Here is a 21,751-nt window from a genome sequence, read left to right as displayed (position 1 = left end):
AAATATACCCATGTGCAGAATAATTCAAAATTAAATTTTATTCCAATTAGACTGACAAGTTAGTTATACGAGTCGATTTCAAAATTTATAAATAAGCTCGAGTGAATTCATAACAAAGTCGGCCCTATATCATAGTATCTTTTCTTACAAGATTCTGGTGTTAGCATTATCTTACGAATAAAATTCCCGTTCACCCACAAGTGAATCCTAGGTTTAAACAACGAAGCTGAAATTTAAAGTACAATAATTAGCTAAGATTTACGAGATAATTAAATAATAGGAGACTCGAAAACAAAGAAAACCGGCCATAAAGCATTTAAAATTGTAACTTGAAATACAGTCTGCCCTCATGTGAAGCAAAAACGGACCAATCGGCAATCATAATCATGTCTGTAATTTAATATAATCCGTTCACATCAGTTAGTCAATCTTTTTATAAAGTCGTATTAAATTATTTTGGAGCACGACAGTAACGGTGGAGTGTCAGATATTATATAAATAATTAATTTATCTATTTTTACATTAACAGAGGTGCAGTGAATTTGGATGAGAATAAAAGAAAGGGGAAGCACCATTGCTGCAATAAATAATGTATGTAATTAGTAAGTTGATGATTAATTCACTAGCGTGTGAGTATAGTGGGATTCCAATATGCTCACTTGTAATTAACAAATGCTCTTCTTACATCCAAGATATATAAGAAAAAGAGCCTAAATTAGATTATTTTCGTGAGGAGGGATTCTTTCTTCCGTAATGACGGGACTATTTTATCGAGATTCTTAGAGGAATTATTTAGTATTTTTGGATATTCTCTACCTATTTACCTGTATAGGTTTCGGATACAAATTTTTTTTGCTAAAGGTCATTCGTGCTTTTCCTAAGAATCTGACATAGTTATTTCAGGGTCGTAATGTTCGGTACTCGAACTCGAACTCGAACATCAACTAGTCGTTTTCTCTATCCCTTCGTATCATGATGAAGAAAATATATTACTTTATATCCTTGAACTGATAAGTATTTATGGACAAACCTAATTTTTTAGATTAACAAAAAATTTCGAGTTCGAATCGGAACCGTCCAATTTTTTTCCTTGAAGGGACAGGCTACCATGTTTAATTGTGTCTTGCCACGTACATGGGCAAGGTTGTTATAAGTGAGTAACTGAAAGAGATGAATAGGACCAGATATTGAACCGGAGATGGTGGAGAGCATGTCTTCTAGTTGGAGATATTTTTGATAACAAGAAATGCATGTGCACTTGCACATGCTCTTGCCTCTTCTAAAAGTCAGCTCTTAACGGAAAAACCGTCCCCGCTGTATCTTACTTTTGTGAATTGTACAAGTGCGTTATACGGGAATAAATGAATAATAGTCTACCAAAATATGGAAAATTTCCCTCGCATGTTTAGGTTCTTTAATCATATAGTTTACATACGTAACGGGAGTTTAACCTAACTAGATATCAAAATTAAAAGATTCCAAAACATTTGAAGTTCGTTATATAAGTTATCACTAGTTGATTTTATTGTTGTTATTTTTTTGAGAATGAGAATAAAATTTAGGATGTTGTGGTATTATTTCAGCGCCGAGTAGTACTATCACGTTCTCGATTCTCGAATTTGAAATCGATATTTGAACCCATCCTGATTATGGTTGTAATTCGAGTCGAGCCGGACGAGTTTCGAACCGAGCCTAATTCGAGTCAAGTTTAATTGAGTCGGGTCGAGCCGGCTCGTTTAACTAATCGAGTCTAAATTTTTGCCCGAACTCGACTCGGTTAATTTCACGAGTCGAGTCGAGCCGGCTCGTTTAGCTAAACGAGCCGGTTTTAACGAGTCGAGCGAGCCAGCTCGTATAATTTCATGAGCTGAACGAGCCGGCTCGTTTAATTAAACGAGCCAAAACCTTTGCCCGAACTCAGATCGTTTAACGAGTCGAGTCGAGCCGAGCCCACTTAAACGAGTTCGAGCCGGACGAACTCGCGAGCCGTCCGACTCGAGTTACAGCTCTAGTCCTGATCTCTGAATGGTGATTATTTCTTGAAATAAAACTATTATTACCCATAGAGTAATGTCAAATGGGCATCAATATGACCATATACCAACGTGTTTGTGAATACGAAGTTAGAAGCAGAGAAGAATTGGGGAGGCTAAGGTAGGTGTATTTGGAAGAAACGTAGTCGTATATTAGAGTAATAATAAGAAACGTAATCAGCGTTCACGTGTTGCATGTGCAGGTACGGCCGCAGTCGGTAGCCTAAACTACCCTTCAATTTAAAGCGTGACCGACTACTTACTTTTTTCCATTATTAACCCTCTTCTTTTAATTCAACGTATTCCATATTACGGTAAAGCCCTCCCAGATTGATTATCACATTACAGGATTTTTTATATATAGAAAGTAGAACTTCTCTAAAATGATATTTTCGAACCTGGCAAAAAATTAATCGATTAACGATAATTATTACTCTACTAGATGATTTTATACATGGATATCAGTTAGTTTTATTTATTGATGCAGATTAGATCATTATCTGAGATCGAGACCTTTTATGACTAAAACAATATTATTAACTTTAAGATTTTATTTATTTTTAAAAAGAAATTTTTTAGATTTTATTATATTTTTAAAAAGAATGCCTGACTCGTTTTTAATCAGGTAAAGAGAGTTTGTGAATATTAATTGAATGAGTGTAATTTATAAATGTGTGGTTGCGATAATATTTAAAAGATGTTGCAAATGGAAGGTTCGTTCTTTTTCGGACATCCAAAAAAATAAAGTGATTCTAAAGATTATTATTTAATTTAAAAAGCTTTACTATAATAATATATTATTAAATAATTGTTTTTATATTAATTCACCCCAGTCGCAAAGTCGTGTAATAACGTTCATTGACTTCGTAATATATATACAAACTACAAAACCTATTAATTTCTAGAACCAAATTTATTTATGCAATTTTACCACAATTAATATGAAAATCGATTGAAATTGATTGAAAACGAGAGGCGACCAAATAAAATTTGAAAAGAAAGCTCATCTCACGGATCTTGCTTGATCTGGTCCCACACACATGACACCTCCTTGTTATAAAAATCTTTTCTTATTATTGTATGTGTATATATAGAGCTGATATGTAACATCTTTTGGGTCAGTCATTTGAGGAGGACAAGGACTTGAGCTCTATCAATATTCAATATTCACACAAAAAAAGAGAAAAAGAATGGCTTCTTCATCATCTTCTTCAAACACTTCTTGGGTGAAAACCATCACCACTCCATTCAGAAAAGCAAGAACTCTTTTCAATCCCAATGGAAGCTCCACTAGATCAACTCACAAGTCTCACCTCCACCACCAAGGTAAATTTTTCGATATTTTTTCGACTCAGTCAGGACTTCAGCCTAGATAAACTAAATATTTTCATTATATTATATTCCGCTCGAAAGTAGAGTATAATAACTAATCTTGTACTAAAATTGCAGGGCATGAGGACAAGAGGATGATGGATCTTCAGCTTCAAGGGGAAGTGATGGCATGCCCCTATGAAGATGTCCAAGTGATGTGGTCCATTTTGGACAAGTCCAACCAAAGAATGTGCAATGTTTCTTCTTAAATTCTTACATGTTTTTAAGGACAAAAACTTAAGAGAGGTAGATGAGTTTGTGATTACATGACAGAATCAAGAACCTCTGCCTCTTCTTGTTGCTGTCTTAGGCTTAGTTTAGCTAGCTCTAGTTAGTCAAGAATCATGGTCTCTTGTGTTTGGTCAAGAGGGTGATCAAGCTAATCAAACAAAGGGGAGTTGAAGAGATACATGGCTAGATGGTCAAGGAGAGAGGATCCTTTGTAAATTTTATGCTGCTTGTTCTTGTCATCTTTGAATTGAATCCCTGTGATATACATACCATATATCACGGTGAGATTTTTTATTTCAATCGGTTTTCAGTTTTCTTAGATTTGGTTGCTTCTTTCTTGCCATTTCAGAGCTTTCATTTACCAAAATAATTTCTGTGAAATGTATAATTAAAAGAAATTCACTTTTTTCTCCAAGTTAAGTTAAATTAAAGAAATCCACCATAAAAAATTGTTTTGACTAACCATTTAAATTAATTACTATAAGATTTATTCCTCGATTATATCCGATTATTAATTATTTTCTGTACAAACTCCTTTCCTAATCATGTTAATATCTGATTTTTCTTTTAAATAAATAAAAACTCCTTTCTAGTCATATTTACATTTTTACCTTGAAAACAAGCCCAACCAATTAAAACAATAAAATAATTAATATCTGTAGCCAAAAATGTTAGGCCGGATATTTGTTTATCAGATAAAAATTGAGAAGAGAGATAATTTTTGAAATTTGTTTCAAAAATATCAGCCAGAGACATTATGATTATATAAAATAAAAATGAAAATGTGTGTGACATATTCGGGCAGCAGTGATTATGACAAATTTACTTCCACCGGCTTTTTTGGCAGACAATATTGACCACAGAAATAGCAGATATTTTTTATAGATATTTTAACCTTTCCGAACCGGCCACGAGTCCACGACATACTTATATATACAGTGGTATGAGTCCGGTCCTACAACTAATACAATATACTCGCTCCGTCTCAAAAAATAAGTGTCGTTTTAACTTTTTACATCTAAGTTGAAGTGTAAAAAATCATGCTTTCACTTATTATTTTAAAAATTTTTCTATTCTGAATAAAAATATAAATGTTAAATTTTTAATCAGACAAAGATAATTTAAAAAAAATACATAGAAGTATATTTTATTTGCATCTCAAATTACGTGCACAAAGTCAAAACGACACTTATTTTTGAACAGAAGAGATATTATTTTAACGAAATTTTTCGATAAATGATATAAATTCTTGATTTTTAATAAAAACACTGTTAGAATATAAGATCCTGTAAAGGGCCATTCTCTAACACCTTGAGGTTTTAGAGTAACTGGTTCCTTGACATGGTATCAGAGCCAGGTTAGCGTCCGTGATCCACTCTTCGACCCATAAATGGGCTCTCGAGTGAGGGGAATGTTAGAATATAAGATCCTGGAATGGGTTCGATCCCTGCCACCCCAATATTCTCACAATTTATAGTGGCATGAATGGCAAATTAATGCTCCAAAGATGAGTGCCCGTGATCCACTCTTCGACCCATAAATGGGCTCTCGAGTGAGGGGAATGTTAGAATATAAGATCCTGGAACGGGTTCGATCCCTGCCACCCCAATATTCTCACAATTTATAGTGGCATGAATGGCAAATTAATGCTCCAAAGATGAGTGCCCGTGATCCACTCTTCGACCCATAAATGGGCTCTCGAGTGAGGGGGAATGTTAGAATATAAGATCCTGAAAAGGGTCATTCTCTAACACCTGGACGTTTTAGAGTAACTGGTTCCTTGACAAACATAGAAATTTTTTTTATCTTGCAATGAAAATATCACAAATTTTAATTTTTTTCAATAATTTCGTCGAAGTTTATAATCCATTATCGGGAACATTATCGAGCTGCTGTTACCTTGTTCACCTGCTCAATAATTGATACTGCAAGTCGCAGACTGCAACTCAACTTTTAATGTTACTTACTCTCTCCGTCTCAGTGAATTGTATACAGTTTCCTTTTTGGGACGTCCCATCAATTATATACATTCCAAAAGTAGTAAACTTTTATAATATAAAATATCATTACACCAACTACTTTCCTCCACTATCTCTATTCTATAATAATATAAACACTATTACACCCACTACTTTCCTCCACTATCTCAAATCTATTATTAAATATTAATGGGTCCCATCACTCTACCCACTTTTCATCCAACTTTACTCATTTCTTACACAATTTATTGGTCTCCGTGTCCCAGCCATTTGTATACAAATGACTGGGACGGAGGGAGTACTCGTTTAACTTTTCGGTGGTGCTCTGCAACACATCTTTAATGGTAAAGCACCTTTTAAGTTAATTCACCTAATTTCTTTATATATTTAAATTTATTTATGAATAATGGATGTGAGAGGTTTCTCCGCCTCGTAACAGCAACAGTGGCTTCTGTTTATAAACGAGAAGGACAGTTTTTTTTTTAATATGTTTGTTTCATTTTCATTTTACGGTGCTTGTTTTAATCTATCTATAAACAGTTACACGATTTTTAAAATAAGATCACGAGTGTTGTATCTCTGAGAAGAAGATAAGGAAGAGACGTTTACGTTGGTATGAACATGTTCGGCGTAAATGTAACTCAGCAGTACAACACATATCGGTTCGGGGCAAGACTCAAGAGAAAGAGGAGTCGGCCTCGTCGAACATGGGCTGATCAATTAAGTTTGGACCTTAGAGTCTTAAATCTCACGTGTGATATGACATTAGATAAAAATGATTGGAAACGGCGTATTAGAGTAGTTGAGATTAGGTCTCGTGGCTCACAGAGATTATGAGGATATGGTGTTATATTTTAAGAGAAGGGTTCAGCTCAGTCATTACCAGATGCATTCGCGCCAATCAAAACTGTTTGGATAAGTCCCATGTGAAGAAGGTCATGAACTAAGGTATTATATTCTTATTATAACACACACTGTATTATTTATTGTGTACTAAGTCGGGGGTCTTCACAGAAACAGTTTCTCTACTTTAAGAGTATCTCAGACCCTGCTCTAAGCGGGATATACTGAGTATGTTTGGTTGGTTTATCACGAGTGAAAATTTTAAATCGAGAATGGATCACGAATTTTGTTTTGAAAACATGATTTTATTTTTCGTATGTATATCTCTGAAAATATAAGCCAATAAGGTTAATCACATTACATAAAGTGAGAAACACAATCTGCTAAAGTACCCATCTTTTGTACCTCTTATTTTCATTATCTTAATTTCTATTCTCGATTCTCATTCTAATCCTTATTCTTCATAATTCAAACACCTTCATAATATTGCACAATACAAAAAATTATCCCCTCCGTCCTTTTGAATTCTGTACGTATACTATTTGACACGCACTTTAAAACTTCTATAAATATGATTTCATAATTAATTTTTAAGATTTACATTTCTAAATAAAAGTTTTATAGTTAAATTTATATTTATAATTTATTTTTTCTCAAAATAAATTATATAATTATAGTTTAAAAAAGCATTAAAGTGTGTCGTTTTGTTTTTGTATACAACAAAGGGGAAGGAGGGAATACGTAGACTAGCCTAAGTCGGTAACTACCGAGAATCGTGAGACTGAACAAAAGAAAATGTACGAATAGCTTTTCAGTGGTTTGGGCTGACAATTCAGCAGGCCAGACATGTAAATGAGTAAATGTTTGACTCATAAATTTATTTTATGGATAAAAGCTGATCGCTCTGTAAAAAAATTACAAAAGAAAGGCATTGAAAAAGATATTTTTGTTGCGAAAGTTTGTCAAATACAACTCTACAAGCTATACACAATATACTAAAATAGTGGCACAATTATACACAATATAATATAATAAGTAATACAATATGTAATATATAATCACATGTTCAATTGATTGAATATACTAAAATTTTATAGACAATATTTATAATGATATACAATAAAAAAATTAATAAATCTATTTAATAAGCAATAAAATATAATATCATAATGCATTCTACTGTATTGTCTTTAGAGTCTTGAGCATTAAATAACAATAACAAATTTTGTATACATTATTTATATTACATGAAAACTAAAATAATAATTCTAAAATATTAATTTATTCTAAATTATAAACTAATAACTAGTAATATCTCAGAAGTTTTTGTAATAGGACATCTTAAAATCAGTCCACATGAAATGAAGAAGTGTGGATAGAATTTAGGACCCTTTTACCCAATTAAAAATGAGTTGCCAAAGTTAAGGTAATATGCTCTGTCTTAGGCATTTTGGGCTTGATAGGAGAATGCTCTCATCCAGTCCATTAAATTGGCTTACTTTGCATCTTCGTTTGGGCTTGTGAGAAAGGGCTTTTAACCTTCTATATTTCCAATTCTTATCTTTTTTGAAAATTATAAAACTAATTTTGAAACTTTGAAAATATACCTATGTATTCTGAAATTTTAATTGGTGTTCCAAAAAAATAAATCTAAGTCCGTTCTGAGTAGAACACAACTGTGAAGTGTAAACAAAAATTTAGTTGGAATGAGTAAAGTTAAATTTTATAAATATTTTTGTGATCAATCGGACTTGATGGCAGGGCGATCTTAGAAATTTGAGTGTCTCGACGAATTTTGAAAATGTTGTTCTTGTTTTTCAAAGATCGTAAAAGAAAATTTTGCATGCATTATCTAAACGTTCATCTTGGTCGTCTTGACGAAGCGCTTAATGCGTTGCAATTTAATAAATATGAATTTAAGCTGAAGAATAACAAAATTAAAAAGTATAATTACGTAGAATTAGAAGAACGAGTAATTGAAACTTTACATCTTTATTGAATTAATCCATGAACCTACCGGACTTGATGCAAATTAAAATACAAGACTAAAAATGAAGAACATGAAGAAACATTACATAGCAATGCACATAACTGAGTAAGACGAAAATAAGCTAAAACTAGCTAGTCAGAAACGAACATTTGTTGTCAACAATCACTTGTCAGAGCTCGAGACGGGATTGGTGAAACCGCGCAATGAAAGCAGAGGCCTTGCTATCAATGCGACGGTCACCAATCCATCTCCCTCTATCTTCATCACTAGCACAAGCCCTTCTTGTGTAGCCATCATCCCAGCTCTCATATTCACTTCCACCTGAACAACAAGCACTCAACATAGACAACAAAGAACTTGTTTTCCTCTGTGATCTCCCCATAGAGTTGAAAGAAATTTTGGGTGTTGAGAATAGAGTGTGTTGAGTAATTGCATGAAAAATGTAGAGGTGAGTGCATGTTTATATACTAATACTAAATGCATGTTTGCACATTGTGAAGCTTAGGTTGGAAGTAAATGGTCAAGCTAATAAAGCTGAGAGTTTATTTTTTTATATAATTAATAAGAAAGCACATATGCAGCTGCCTTCCACTTTTCAGAAGCACTTTTTTTTTTCTTTTATTGGGAACTTCATTTAGAGTTTCTTTGTCGGGATTTATATTTACTTGTCATTCTGACTTTTTGCACGTAAATTAAAGAGATTAAAAAACATAATCCGCTCATTGTTTCTAAAATTTTCTTTTTATGAATAAAAATATAAACTATAAATTTTAATTTAGAAAAAGAAAATTTTGATAATAACAAGCAGAAGTATGTTTTTTAATCACCTTAAATTACGTGCAAAAAGTCAAAGTGACAAGTAAAAAAGGACGGAGGTAGTATAAGTTAAGATTAAATCAGAAACTGATAGAATATACTTTTTCGAACAACTTACTTTTTACTAAATTTTTTAATAAAAATTAATTTTATCACTCAAATTATAAATAATAAGTCACTTTTTTAAACTCACCCAGAACACTGACCAGCAGCTTGGCTCAAACCTCAAACTAGTACTCCCTCTGTCGCAGTCAATTGTATACGTTTCTTTTTCACTGCTCGACACGTTTTTTAAGGCTCTTATAAAACATAGTTCCATAACTTATTTTTAAGATTTTCTTTTTTTGTATAAAAATATAAATGTTATACTTTTATAAAAAAAAGAAAATCTTAAAAATAATTTACAGAACTATACTATATTGAAGCATTAAAGTCCGTGCCACGCCCCCGTCCCCCAATGTATACTATTGACTGGGACGGAGGGAGTAGCTGATATGAAAGAGTATTGAACTGCTAGTGGTATAGTAACTTTTGGTGAAGGTGCTTAACAGAAACTAAACAATGGCCATGGTGAAAAACTTCTAAGCTAAGCAAATTATTGGGAATCCCAAGACAATAATCTACTCTTATCTTACTACAGTAAGTAAAGCAAAGAGAAGATGCAATAGATAAAAATAATCAAACTTTCTAACTTTCGGGCCAACGGTATCAAGTATGTACAGTACTTTCCAAAAACTAACATTCGGAAATTTTAATTGAGATTTTATGGCAAACATCTGTTATTGAAATAAAAATATTAGAATGATATATAAGGGTTGGATGTCTCTCTAGGGTCACCTTTAAATAATTAAATAATTATTAATTTATTTTTTATGGTGCGTGTGTCCAAAAGCTCACAATAGTTAATAATTTTCATGAGAATGATAATTTTTGATTGTTAGATGAATAATAAATGTTAGTGATATCTTCACACTAATAAAAACAAGCTATTGTCATGAATTGGTGCTTACTGTGTTCTCACGTTAGAAAAATCGATTATAATACGTGACGAGTGACTTGTACTTGATTTTCCCGTATCATACAGCAAAACAAAAATCATACTGTATATGTTTTCAAGCGTACCAACCAGGAAGAATCATTCTAAAAAGACATTTAGAAGAACAATCGTATACTAATTGCTAGCTGTTTTGTGTTCAAGCTAGCCAGCCATAGATATTAAAATTAGGCAAGGATCAATTTTTCAACTTTTCTAGGCTGAGGCGTACGCTGTACGGGGATGAACCATTAGCCACTTTATTTTCCCTATCGATTAAATAGCAAATAAAATGCATGCAAGCTGTTTGGCAAAGAACAAGCTAAGCTGTGTCTCATCTTTTTCATTTCTTTATTTAGTTTATTCCGTTTTTTTTTCTTGCTAATGGAATAAATATCTAAAAAGGGAGTCAATTGCTGGTAGGCATATCAACAAAATTCAGTAAAGTTATATATAAATATTGCAGGTCTATATAATTTGTTGAATGCAGCTCTAAAACTATGACTTAAATTAGGCATTGTTCCAATACTCGCTCATATTTTAGTTTTAATTTTGTATATTTTTAAATATTTTAATCGTCTAGGAATTCCGACGATCGGGAATCAATTAGAATGATTAATTAAATATTAATATATTAGACCAATATAAAAATATGTAATTTGATAAATTATTTTCATAAAAATATATAAGCAGTTGGATTTTAAAAATCCAACACAATACCAGGCTAGAGTGCTAGACTAAAAGGCTTAAACACCCTTTAACCCTCCAAGTTGACACCAATATGCACATGAACCCCTCAAGTACCATTTTGTACGGTTCAGCCCCTCAAGTACGAGGAATGTAAGTGTTAGCCCCAGTGGGTAGAAAGTGCATTTCACTCGAAGTTGGCGAGAGTATTCGGCTCGGAAACAACTACCACTGCTCTTTTCCTCTTTTGTACATAACATCTGGTGCTTGGTGGTGCAGCTTTATTTTTTATTCATTCCTTCTTAAATAATATTAACTCATAATTCGTGTTATGTGATTTTAAATATTTTTTATTTAATTAAAATGATATAATATAAATTTTTAAGTAAAAGATTGTTCTAGAAGAAAATGTATTTTTTTGATAAAAGAGATTTTCATAATTAAAAAATAAACATGTTTACTTTAAAATAAAATTATTAAATGCGTTATATTCAGACTTTATAATTTATTAAATGATAATGATTAATTTTTAAAAAAATTAATTTATAAATGGAATGCCAATTGATTCTCTTAAAGATCAAGATTGATGCTTTTATTTTACTTTATTGCACTTTTAAAATATACTTCTGAATTTTTCAAAATAAAAACAAAAAATTCACGCTTATAACCAGTAATTCTAACTTCTTTTAAGTGTTTCTCGAATTTTTACACAAACAGTACAAATAAATGATTATAATTTATAAATCAAGAAGTCACGCTTATAACCGGTTGTCAAACACCACCTTAATAAAATGAACAGCTTTTGAATTTTGTCCATGGAAGATGACCTGAGAAGCTGTGTTGCTCAGTCATTTCTTATAAATATATTATTATATTATTAGTAAAGCTGCATATTATTTGAACTTTGTGTTTGATTTTTTTTTGTTTTTATTTTACAAAATTAAGAAATATATATATATTAACATTACATTAAAATAAAAACACATTCAATGATTTTATTTCAAAGTAAGTCACTAGTATATTCACAATAGAATAAAATAAAATAAAAACACATTCAATGATTTAAATAAGATATTAATCTACACAATGACAAAATGCAAACCTAAACATAAAAAAATTATTTTCGGAAATTATAAATTGTGCGCATGCAGTACCGAGCACTAGTGCAGGACTCCACGTTTTTTAGTGTTCAAATTTGGACACGAGGTTTGACTAAGTCAAACATAGTATACCATCAAGTATCGTCGCTCCCAGTTTGAAATCATTACTCGTCTCTATCCCTAAGAGCATCTTACTCTTCATTTAGGCTCCTAACTTGAGATTTGAGGATGGAGAGAAAAAATGTTGCTCCAAGAGACTCTTAAGTGGCTCTTAAATCTTAAGAGCCTCTTGTTTCTCTCTCCTCTCTCCTCAAAGTTAAGAGCCACCACATGGCTCCTAACTTATTTTTTTACAATAAAAAAATCTTTCCTTCCAATTCACCTCCATCTTTCACTCTCTTTTATTGTAGTGGAGCCCAATATATGAATGAAATATGAAATAGAGAAGAGATGTAGAGAGTATTGTTGGAGTTTACACTCTTAACTTTGTTCTAAATTGCTAAGAGCCACATTTTTTATATTATATTTAAGAGCCAACAAGGAGGCTCTTGGAGATGCTCTAATGCCTTTACTGTAAATGTAGAAAATACTGTCGCCCGGCTTCGAGTGGGAGTCACTCTCCACCCATGGGGCTAACACTTACATTCCTCGTACTTGAGGGGCTGAACCGTACAAAATGGTACTTGAGGGGTTCATGTGCATATTGGTGTCAACTTGGAGGGTTAAAGGGTGTTTAAGCCTAATTATATCTAGTTCTGTCCTTTACAGCTTTTATGAATACTCCCTCCGTCCCAGTCATTTGTATACAAATGGCTGGGACACGGAGACCAATAAATTGTGTAAGAAATGAGTAAAGTTAGATGAAAAGTGGGTAGAGTGGTGGGACCCATTAATATTTAATACTCCCTCCGTTCCAAAATGTTAGTCTTGTTTGCCAAAAAAAAATATTCCATAATATGTGTCCTACTCTTTTTTCAATACATTTTTTCAAGACTTAACTTTGAATTTATCTTTCCAAAATTGACTAGATGTAGTGGATACACCTATCTGGTGAAAGTCTCATGCAGTTTTTAATCTTATTAAATGCAGTTAGCTAGCTTTCAAGGTCACAATCATTAAATAGCACTAAAAATAAAAAGAAAAACATACACATTCAAAATACCTTAATATGTGTGAAAATGACAAACAAGACTAACATTTTGGAACGGAGGGAGTAATAGATTTGAGATAGTGGAGGAAGGTAGTGGGTGTAATAGTGTTTATATTATTATAAAATAGAGATAGTGGAGGAAAGTAGTTGGTGTAATGATATTTTATATTATAAAAGTTTACTACTTTTGGAATGTATACAATTGATGAGACGTCCCAAAAAGGAAACTGTATACAATTCACTGGGACGGAGGGAGTAACTTTTACGGACAAAACTTTATATGTACTTGTGAAACCAGATTGATGAAATAATTGCATTCTAATCATGACCATGGAGATGCAGAGTAAAGGAAACGAGTGAAATAAGCTGGAAGAATCAAGATTTGTTGTTCATTCATTCTAAAGTGTCGCCAAATATATCAACTCCAAATGTATATTACAGAGTATAGACAGGTGAAATGGTGATCGTTTAGGTGAGCTTAAAATAAGTGCTTCTTGGTTAAAATAAATAGGTGGGGTAGAAGTTAGAAGCAAGATAAGACTTGAGTGATTAAAGTGTTTGGGAAATAAGTAAAAGCCCTGAAACAAAAGCTAGCATTCCTAGCTTTTTATAAGTGCTTCTTGACGTTTTACACAAACGATATGAATAAGTGCCTCTACTTATAAACCGAGAAGCCCTGCTTAAAAGTGGCTACCAAACACCCACTAAGAGGATGGTAAAATTGTTCAAATATGCAGTTCTTTTTCGGTTCACCTTTTTACTGGAAAGATAGTCATCTGCGCATACAAGATTTTTGAGGAACCGGTAACTGCGTCTATAATTCTGACCCGGGGAAGTAGAGTTTGTTTTGTTCATTGTTGGGCATAAAATGGCACTTCTAGGCCAGAAAAGTGCAAAGCTCAGGCTGTGAAGGGTTGAAATTTACAGGGTGTTTAGGATTTCCAGGATTTGATCAAATGACATGTACACTAGGAAAAATTGGATTTAAATTTTATTTGAAATTCAAGACATTCAAATACTAGTATGGAACTGACAATTTGAAATGACACCTTAAATCATGTCATTTGAGATCCAAAATTTGAAATGAAATTCATGTTCCCAAACATAAAGTAAAAGAATTTCATTAGAAGGACACTGATAAGAGGTTGTTTGGGATTTACTTGCAAGTAATTTCATTACAAGGTATCAGGGAGATAAATCACTGAATATAAAAAAGGGGGACAGACGATTAATAAGTTAAATTGATGTTTTTCAGAACTAGTCTTGGTTTATGTTGATAAAGTGGGGAAAATAAAATCCAACACACTAACAGGTTAGACTAAATATATCTAGTTGTCCTTTACAGCTTGATGAATAACTTTTACGGACAAAACTTTATATGTACTTGTGAAACAAACAATTGCATTATAATCATGACAATAGAGATGCAGAGTAAAGGAAACGAGGGAAATAAGCCGGAAGAATCGAGATTTGCCGTGCGTATCACAGGGAAGTTCCGCCCATTGGGTCTTATCACTCAGTTAGTCCGATTTACCTAACTGTATTGACTATGTAACTAGTCGGCGGGTTCCTAGGAAAATCCTGTGCAGGATAAGAAGTCATGTAATACACCTTTTCACCAAAGAATCGAGATTTGTTGTTCATTCATTCTAAAGTGTCGCCAAATACATCAACTCCAAATGTATATTACATATAAACAGGTTAACTTAAGAAGATGGTAAAATTAAGATGGTATTGATTAAGAGGTTGCTTGGGATTTACTTGCAAGTAATTTTCTTACAAGGTATTTAAATTACTGAATAACTTACTCCCTCCGTCTCATATTAAGTGAACTTGTTTGACTTTCACGGAGATTAAGAAAAAAAGTAGTGAAAGAGAGTAAGTTTAGTTGAAAAGTGGGTAAAGTGGTGGGACTTATCAATATTTTAATAGATAGTGGAGGAAAATAGTGGGTGTAATAGTGTTTGTTTAATAAAAAAGAGTATAAAATAGAGAGGTAGTGGGTGTAATAGTGAAAAGTAGTGTTCAAAAATAGTAAGTATGATAAGTTCATTCTTTTTGGGACGTCCCAAAAAGGAAATGAGGTCACATAAAATGGGACGGAGGGAGTATTTAAGTTATTGTAATTTAATTTGAGGGTAGTTTATAACACCATTTACCCGTCAACTTAAATATACTTATGAACTGACCGGGGAAAAAACTTAATATTTTTTTATTCTTAGCAACTTCTAACACATTTAAAATAAGGGTCTGGATTCCCCAATTTCCCTCGCAAGTAATTGTTATTCATTAATTTTAGCTGAAAGACAAAACACCTTGATGCATTCACATAAAGTTATTAACAATCACTTGTAAGACCCCATCTCCCTTAAATTAATATCATTCATCACTGTTATATGCATTTACCTTGCAGCATCCCCATCTCTGATGGTGTCTGCTCCAGGAACTCTAGCTTAATAATCAGTCATCTTTTACAGTAAATCAAACCACCTGCTCCACACATCAGCCGGAGAGCCAGTCCACTCCACATTCTTGTAGTAATATCCATTTCTAATCCTCACGTCACACTATATCTGCTTGATTCTGACCGATCTGGAAATACCAACAGCAGCCAAGGACTCATCGCCTATACCTGGAAAAAAACACTAGTCTCATTGTAATTATGACAACTATTGAAAATCCATAACTTCCGACCTAGCATCCATATAATCCACAGCACACTGTCCATACTTAAAAAATCACAGATCATAATCTATTGACAGATCCATACAATTTTTGGACGAGAAGGTAGAAGCAAGTCTAGATATATTCTATTTGTATAATCATTAGACCAATAAACTCTATCAACCTACAAACTGATTTCAACTGCATAGTCAAAGTACACCATCCAAGGGTATCACAATCCAGAAATTTGTAGGCTTCCTGGATTTGCATTAATAGTAGTAACAGGTGCTTCCACCTTAAATGCTGGGTATAGGTCAAAAGAAATCTGTATGAAACTAAATTACTTCCTCCAAAAATTGCCAATTTGCCATCACATAACAGTTCACTAAAATATAAAAGAACATCCAAGCTTTTAACAGTTTAATGTGAGAAGTACTTTGTCCTCAGAACAAGTTGTCCATGAACTCTTTTGACAGGCAGAGTCGGGAAGGGTCTTCTGAAGGAACATAAAACTGGAAGAGCATAATATTAGTTATACATATTGTTAAAAGTCCTATGTTTTCAGAAAACATTATAGCCAGACTCATGTGCCCCATCATGGATTCGTGGGTCATCAACCATCAACATATTATTTAGCCCGGCATTGAGAAACACAAATTAGGCACCTACCCTCTGCGCTGCAACAAGCATAACTAAATTTGAGTGTAGTAAACAGTATGTATATAAATGTCCCATTGTTCCAAATATTTGTGCATTGGCTGCATTCTGTCTAAAGCATTCAGCAACAACTTTTTAAGTTTCCAGCCACTAGCTTTTAAGCAGATCATTGATGCCCATAGCCTGGTGAGAAATTTGCAACATTAACTCCTCATTCCTGTGTCTATTTATTAACCTCTTTTTACAGACACACCTAATAAATTATTCTATATTGCATATCCTATCAAAATAAAATCTATGATTGCAAAGCTAGGAAATAATCACTTATGTCCAACCAAAATGAAAAAATATAATCCATTGCACAAGCTAGTGTTAGAAACACAAATTATATAAGTGTTCCCGCTGAGCACTTTGACACATTTCCCATTCACAGAAGCAATGGCGGAGCCAGAAATTTGGTTCAGGGTGAGCCGAAGTCATATCTCCTGAACCAAATTTCAGGTTCAGTGGTTTTTCTCTTTTTTTTTTTTTCAATTTATCATTCTTTATTAAATAAATTTAATATTAGATAATCAATAATACAAGTCTGATGTAACATATTATTAAATCAAACACCGACAACAAAGAATATATGTGACAAACAAATGATAAGATGAATGATAATGCACATATTATACATACAAATACATGTATAGAAAAGAAATGTAAGTAGGGTGTGTTTGGCGTAGGGGTGTAATTCGGGCCGAGCGAGCCGAGTTTCGAGCCGAAGTTAATCGAGCCGAGCCGAGCCGGCTCGTTTAACTAATCGAGCCTAAATCCCTGCCCGAACTCGACTCGTTTAATTTCACGAGTCGAGTCGAGCCGGCTCGTTTAGCTAAACGAGCCGGTTTTAGCGAGTTGGGCGAGCGGCTCGTTTAATGTTACACTTAATCGAGCTTAAATCTCTACCCGAACTCGGATCGTTTAATTTCACGAGTCGGCTCGTTTAATTAAACGAGCCGGAACCTTTGCGCGCTCGGCTCATTTAACTAAATGAGCCGAGTCGAGCCTAGTTAAACGAGTTCGAGCCGGGCAAGCTACAAATTAAGGGGCCACAGTTTTACAACAAATAAAAGCAAGATAACCCTCTGTCAAAAGGTATGCTGTATGCCTGTATGCACCATCACACAGCTCACTATTTAAACAAATTGATAATACAAGATAAATCACAATAATAGTACAATACACTAGTCAGGGGTACTAAAATTTTTAATAGATCAACTTGAAAAATGAGGGTACGCGATGGCATAGGCTGGCTACTCTGTACCTCCGCCCCAGCACAGAAGTACAGATTATCTGTTATAAATATGTTAGGACCTTAACTAGGTTCCCGAGAAGATAACTTGGACTACATGCTCAACCTAACCATATCTTCAAATTGCTACAATATAAATCCATCCTGACAGAAGTGGACCATCACCAACCAATTAAGAAATGATCTAGCTTTATCACTACATGATTCCTATTTTTTTAGTTCGGAAAGATACTTGTTGCTTGAAAATTGAGAGCTACAAATCAAAAAAACATTCCCACACAAGTGTTACATGGCTATGAATGTACGACCACAATACTAAAGAATCCTGATAGCAAAGCTCCATAAGAAAGACACCCAACACGAGTGTGAAACAGACACATATAACACAGGATTAAAGAAAATTAGCGTCCTCCCAAATCTATGTTACTTGGACTCGGCTAGAAGTATCCGACATGGATATGTGTCCATGTATCTGACTCAGTAATATTTTGAAAAATGAACACGTTATGGCCTAAAACAAGTTTCTTAGTCCAAGTGTCCATGTCCGAGTATCAAGTGTCCAACTCGGGTACTACGAGGCAAATGAAGAGTCCAAGTAACATAATTCACTTGCCAAATAATATTTTCGAATACTGAAAACTTAATTAACACATTACTCAAAGGGCATATGATTTAACTACCTATCTAAATAAAAAAATTGTCTCTTAGTGAAATAAAAAGTAACATTCCGCATGCTTTACACTACCACAATAAGTTGAACTCCAAACTCATACAATTACAGCAGGAGTTACACTATACTCGACAATGATCAAATAGGTAAACGATATAGACACTTGTAGCTTTAATCGACTATATACCTTCATTAATAGAAACAGATATAATAAAGCAAAAGAATCAATCAAAAATTTAGGCATACAAACTGAAGGCAAGTATATCAACAACGAAGATAACTGACATTTCAAGTACTTTGCAAAGCTCGAATATTGGTAAATATAAGTCATTTTATATACTGAAAATCCGAATACTGCATACTTTTAACAAAGCATTGATGTGTAACTCAATGTACCTTTTCCGTGAATTTAAGGTGAACATCACACATTTTCCACCGTTAAGTTCAACAGAAAAAGATCAGTATCCAATTTCACTCGGGTCTCCAGTATACTCTGCAATTTGCTCAAGGAGAACATGAAGCGGCTTACGAGTATCAGCATCTTCAACAAGAGCAGTTTCCTTCTCCGTATCTTTTTGTAAAAGGCTTCCATAAACACCCTTATACTTTCCATACAAAACAAGAATAGGACCTCCAGTCCGTGGAAGGGCGGTTTCAAGCAACTCCTGATCAACACCTTGAATCAACTCCCTACTATCATCCATAGAGATATCACATGTTGAAGGTCCAACCACATCCACGACTTTCCCTTTTTTCAAATACAACTTCCCGCCTTTCAACTTCTTACTAATAACCCTAACTTTAATATTACTCGTTAACCACCGAACTTTTTCTTTCTCTTTCCTTACCGGTTTCTCCTCCCTCTCATCACCTCTCCTCTTCTTATCATCTCTCCTTCTCTCCTCAATCTTGATTCCAACTTTCTTCTCCCTATCATCACTACGCCTGATCTTCCTATCCTTCTTCTCCTCCCCAATTTTCAGCTCCCTCAACTTCCTCAAACACCTCTCTTCTTCAACCGAGCCCAACTCCGCAACATCACTGCCCCTCACTCTCACCTCAACTTCACTCCCATTCTCCACAACACTCAAAACAGCATAATCACCACCACCCGACACTTCCAAAACCCTCCCTGTCAACCCCATTTCCCTCCCCCTCACAATTCTCACATCCTTCCCAACAAGCCCCCCACTCTTCCTCTCATTCCTCTTCTCTGTATCCTTACCATTACTACTCATCACCGGAGCATCAGCAACAAAACCAAACCCCTCTTTCCCAACCCGTCTTTCGTATTCAACAACCTTAACATCCTCCTTAGTATTCCTCCCAATTCCCCTCCCTTGAGTCCACCCATACCCCTTCAACACAGCCGCCGCAAACCCCTCAACAGGACACCCATCGAACTCATCAAACCCCATATCATCAGGCAACTTCTCCAAATCCTCCTTCAAATTCTTCACCATCACCCTATCAATACTCACAAACTCACTATTTTCAACAGACCCCACATCACCATTCCCACTCTTCCTCAAATTCAACCCATAAGAAACCTCGGGCTCGGATCCGGGTTGGGCCTGACCCGGGTCAACAGCAGTTTCAAACTCAAGGGCACCCTTAGAATCACCTGCAGATTCAATTGGGGCATCGAGATTCTTCAATTTCTTGGTGGGTCGCCATGAATTGGGTTGAGGTGGGATAATTAGGGTTTTGGATTGGGAACTCAAAAGGGGTTTTGAAGAATCGAATTCAGTGATTAATTCCTTGGTTTCATCAGTGTGTGTATTGGGTCTAGGAATTGTTCTCTTGTTGGATGAAGAAGACGGGTTCTTGGATCCAAGAGAAAACGAGAATCCTTTCATGGTGATTGCTAGGTGCTACACGCGTCTGTGTGTAAAAGCTGCCTTGATGGTTATGCCGGGAAGAGAAAAAAACGACCCAAACCGAAATCATAAAAAATCGAAGAAAACCGCATCACTAAAAACGGGATTAATTAGTAACCGAACCGAATAAAAACCGAACCAAATAATATGATTATGGTTTTATTTTGATTTTTTTTAAATCGAATATAAAAGGAACCGAACCAAGTAAAATTCATTATATATATATATATATATATAATAATATTTTAATTTAATTACCATTATACCTATTCTCTGTTAGAATAAATTAATTAATTTCTAGAATTATTTTCTTGTCGAGCAGCCTAGGATCCCATTTGTTGATTTGCTTTCCTGCTCAGTTCAACAGCATAATTTGATTTTTATTAGAATCTACAGTGGTGTTATAATAGGTTGGTAGTTCTGTGATATGGCTCTAAAAATTAAATAAGCAAAATTCTGTTACTTATTCCTGAGCATACTCTCGATGGCAACAAGTTAACAAGACCCATGTCTAGCAAAGGTATACTGACATTTAGCAGTTCTTGTACATATTTGATTTTGAGATCAAAACCACACCATTTAAAACTGAAATCGAATTCTAAAAACCGAACTACATCATTTATATATGGTTTGGTTTTTCCTTTTTTGATAGGAGGATATATTTTTATTGATAAAAAATATAGAGGATATAATGTTTTGGAGGAGTAGCTTTATTCAAAGGAAAATGATATTATATAATTGAATATCTCCAACGGCGTTGGTTATAATCGCTGGCTAAATTGAACCTGTAAGACATTTTGTAAAATTTGCTGAATCTGTAAAACATTGTACTTCAACGGTATTGACTATATTGGTTGGTTATAATTTAAATACAATCCATTAAAATTCATAGACAACAATACATTAAAATCTCAATCGACATTTTATCAAGAATCCGCACATAATCAAAATTACATACAATCCATTAAAATTCATAGACAACAATATATTAAAATTCCAATCGAATACACCCCGTTAGTAAATAATATAATGATTTTCAACTACACTTCTAAATGATAGGTAAATACTTCACGTACAAGTATAACATACGTGGGTACATGATATGAGCATCGGAGGTGGATAAATATGTGGCTGCCAGTCGAGAAATAAAAACATATCATCCCAATTTTTTCCGTCAGCTACTACTCAATCCCTCAACTACTCAATTTCTTTGTTTACATTTTAAATTAAATATATGAACGAGACTCTTTAGGTAAACTTTAAAAAAAATCTTTTCATTTAAAGAAAAAAAGTTGATTAGAAATGAGAAATAAATTAAGATCGTGAGATGCTCTTAGTTAAAAATTTAGTTGG

General features: G+C 33.9%; 1 protein-coding gene across 2 annotated transcripts; it reads right to left on the bottom strand.

The window, feature by feature from the left end:
* Positions 1-15,496: 15,496 nt before the first annotated feature.
* LOC108196869 (protein MOS2) lies at positions 15,497-20,469 on the bottom strand. 2 transcript variants are annotated; one of them, XM_017364344.2, is made up of 2 exons: positions 18,915-20,469; positions 15,497-15,865 (listed from the first exon to the last, which is right to left on the bottom strand). In XM_017364344.2, the coding sequence occupies exon 1, from the start codon at positions 20,375-20,377 to the stop codon at positions 18,977-18,979; it is 1,401 nt and encodes a 466-aa protein (XP_017219833.1). In that variant the 5' UTR covers positions 20,378-20,469; the 3' UTR covers positions 15,497-15,865; positions 18,915-18,976. The 2 variants fall into 2 exon arrangements, with proteins under 2 accessions (XP_017219833.1, XP_017219834.1); XM_017364345.2 differs by lacking the exon at positions 15,497-15,865 and adding an exon at positions 16,268-16,737.
* Positions 20,470-21,751: the final 1,282 nt, after the last annotated feature.

Source organism: Daucus carota, chromosome 7, assembly GCF_001625215.2.
Source record: "Daucus carota subsp. sativus chromosome 7, DH1 v3.0, whole genome shotgun sequence".
Lineage (NCBI taxonomy): Eukaryota > Viridiplantae > Streptophyta > Magnoliopsida > Apiales > Apiaceae > Daucus > Daucus carota.
Note: the sequence above shows the minus strand (reverse complement) of the source record. Positions and strands in the feature narration are given on the sequence as shown.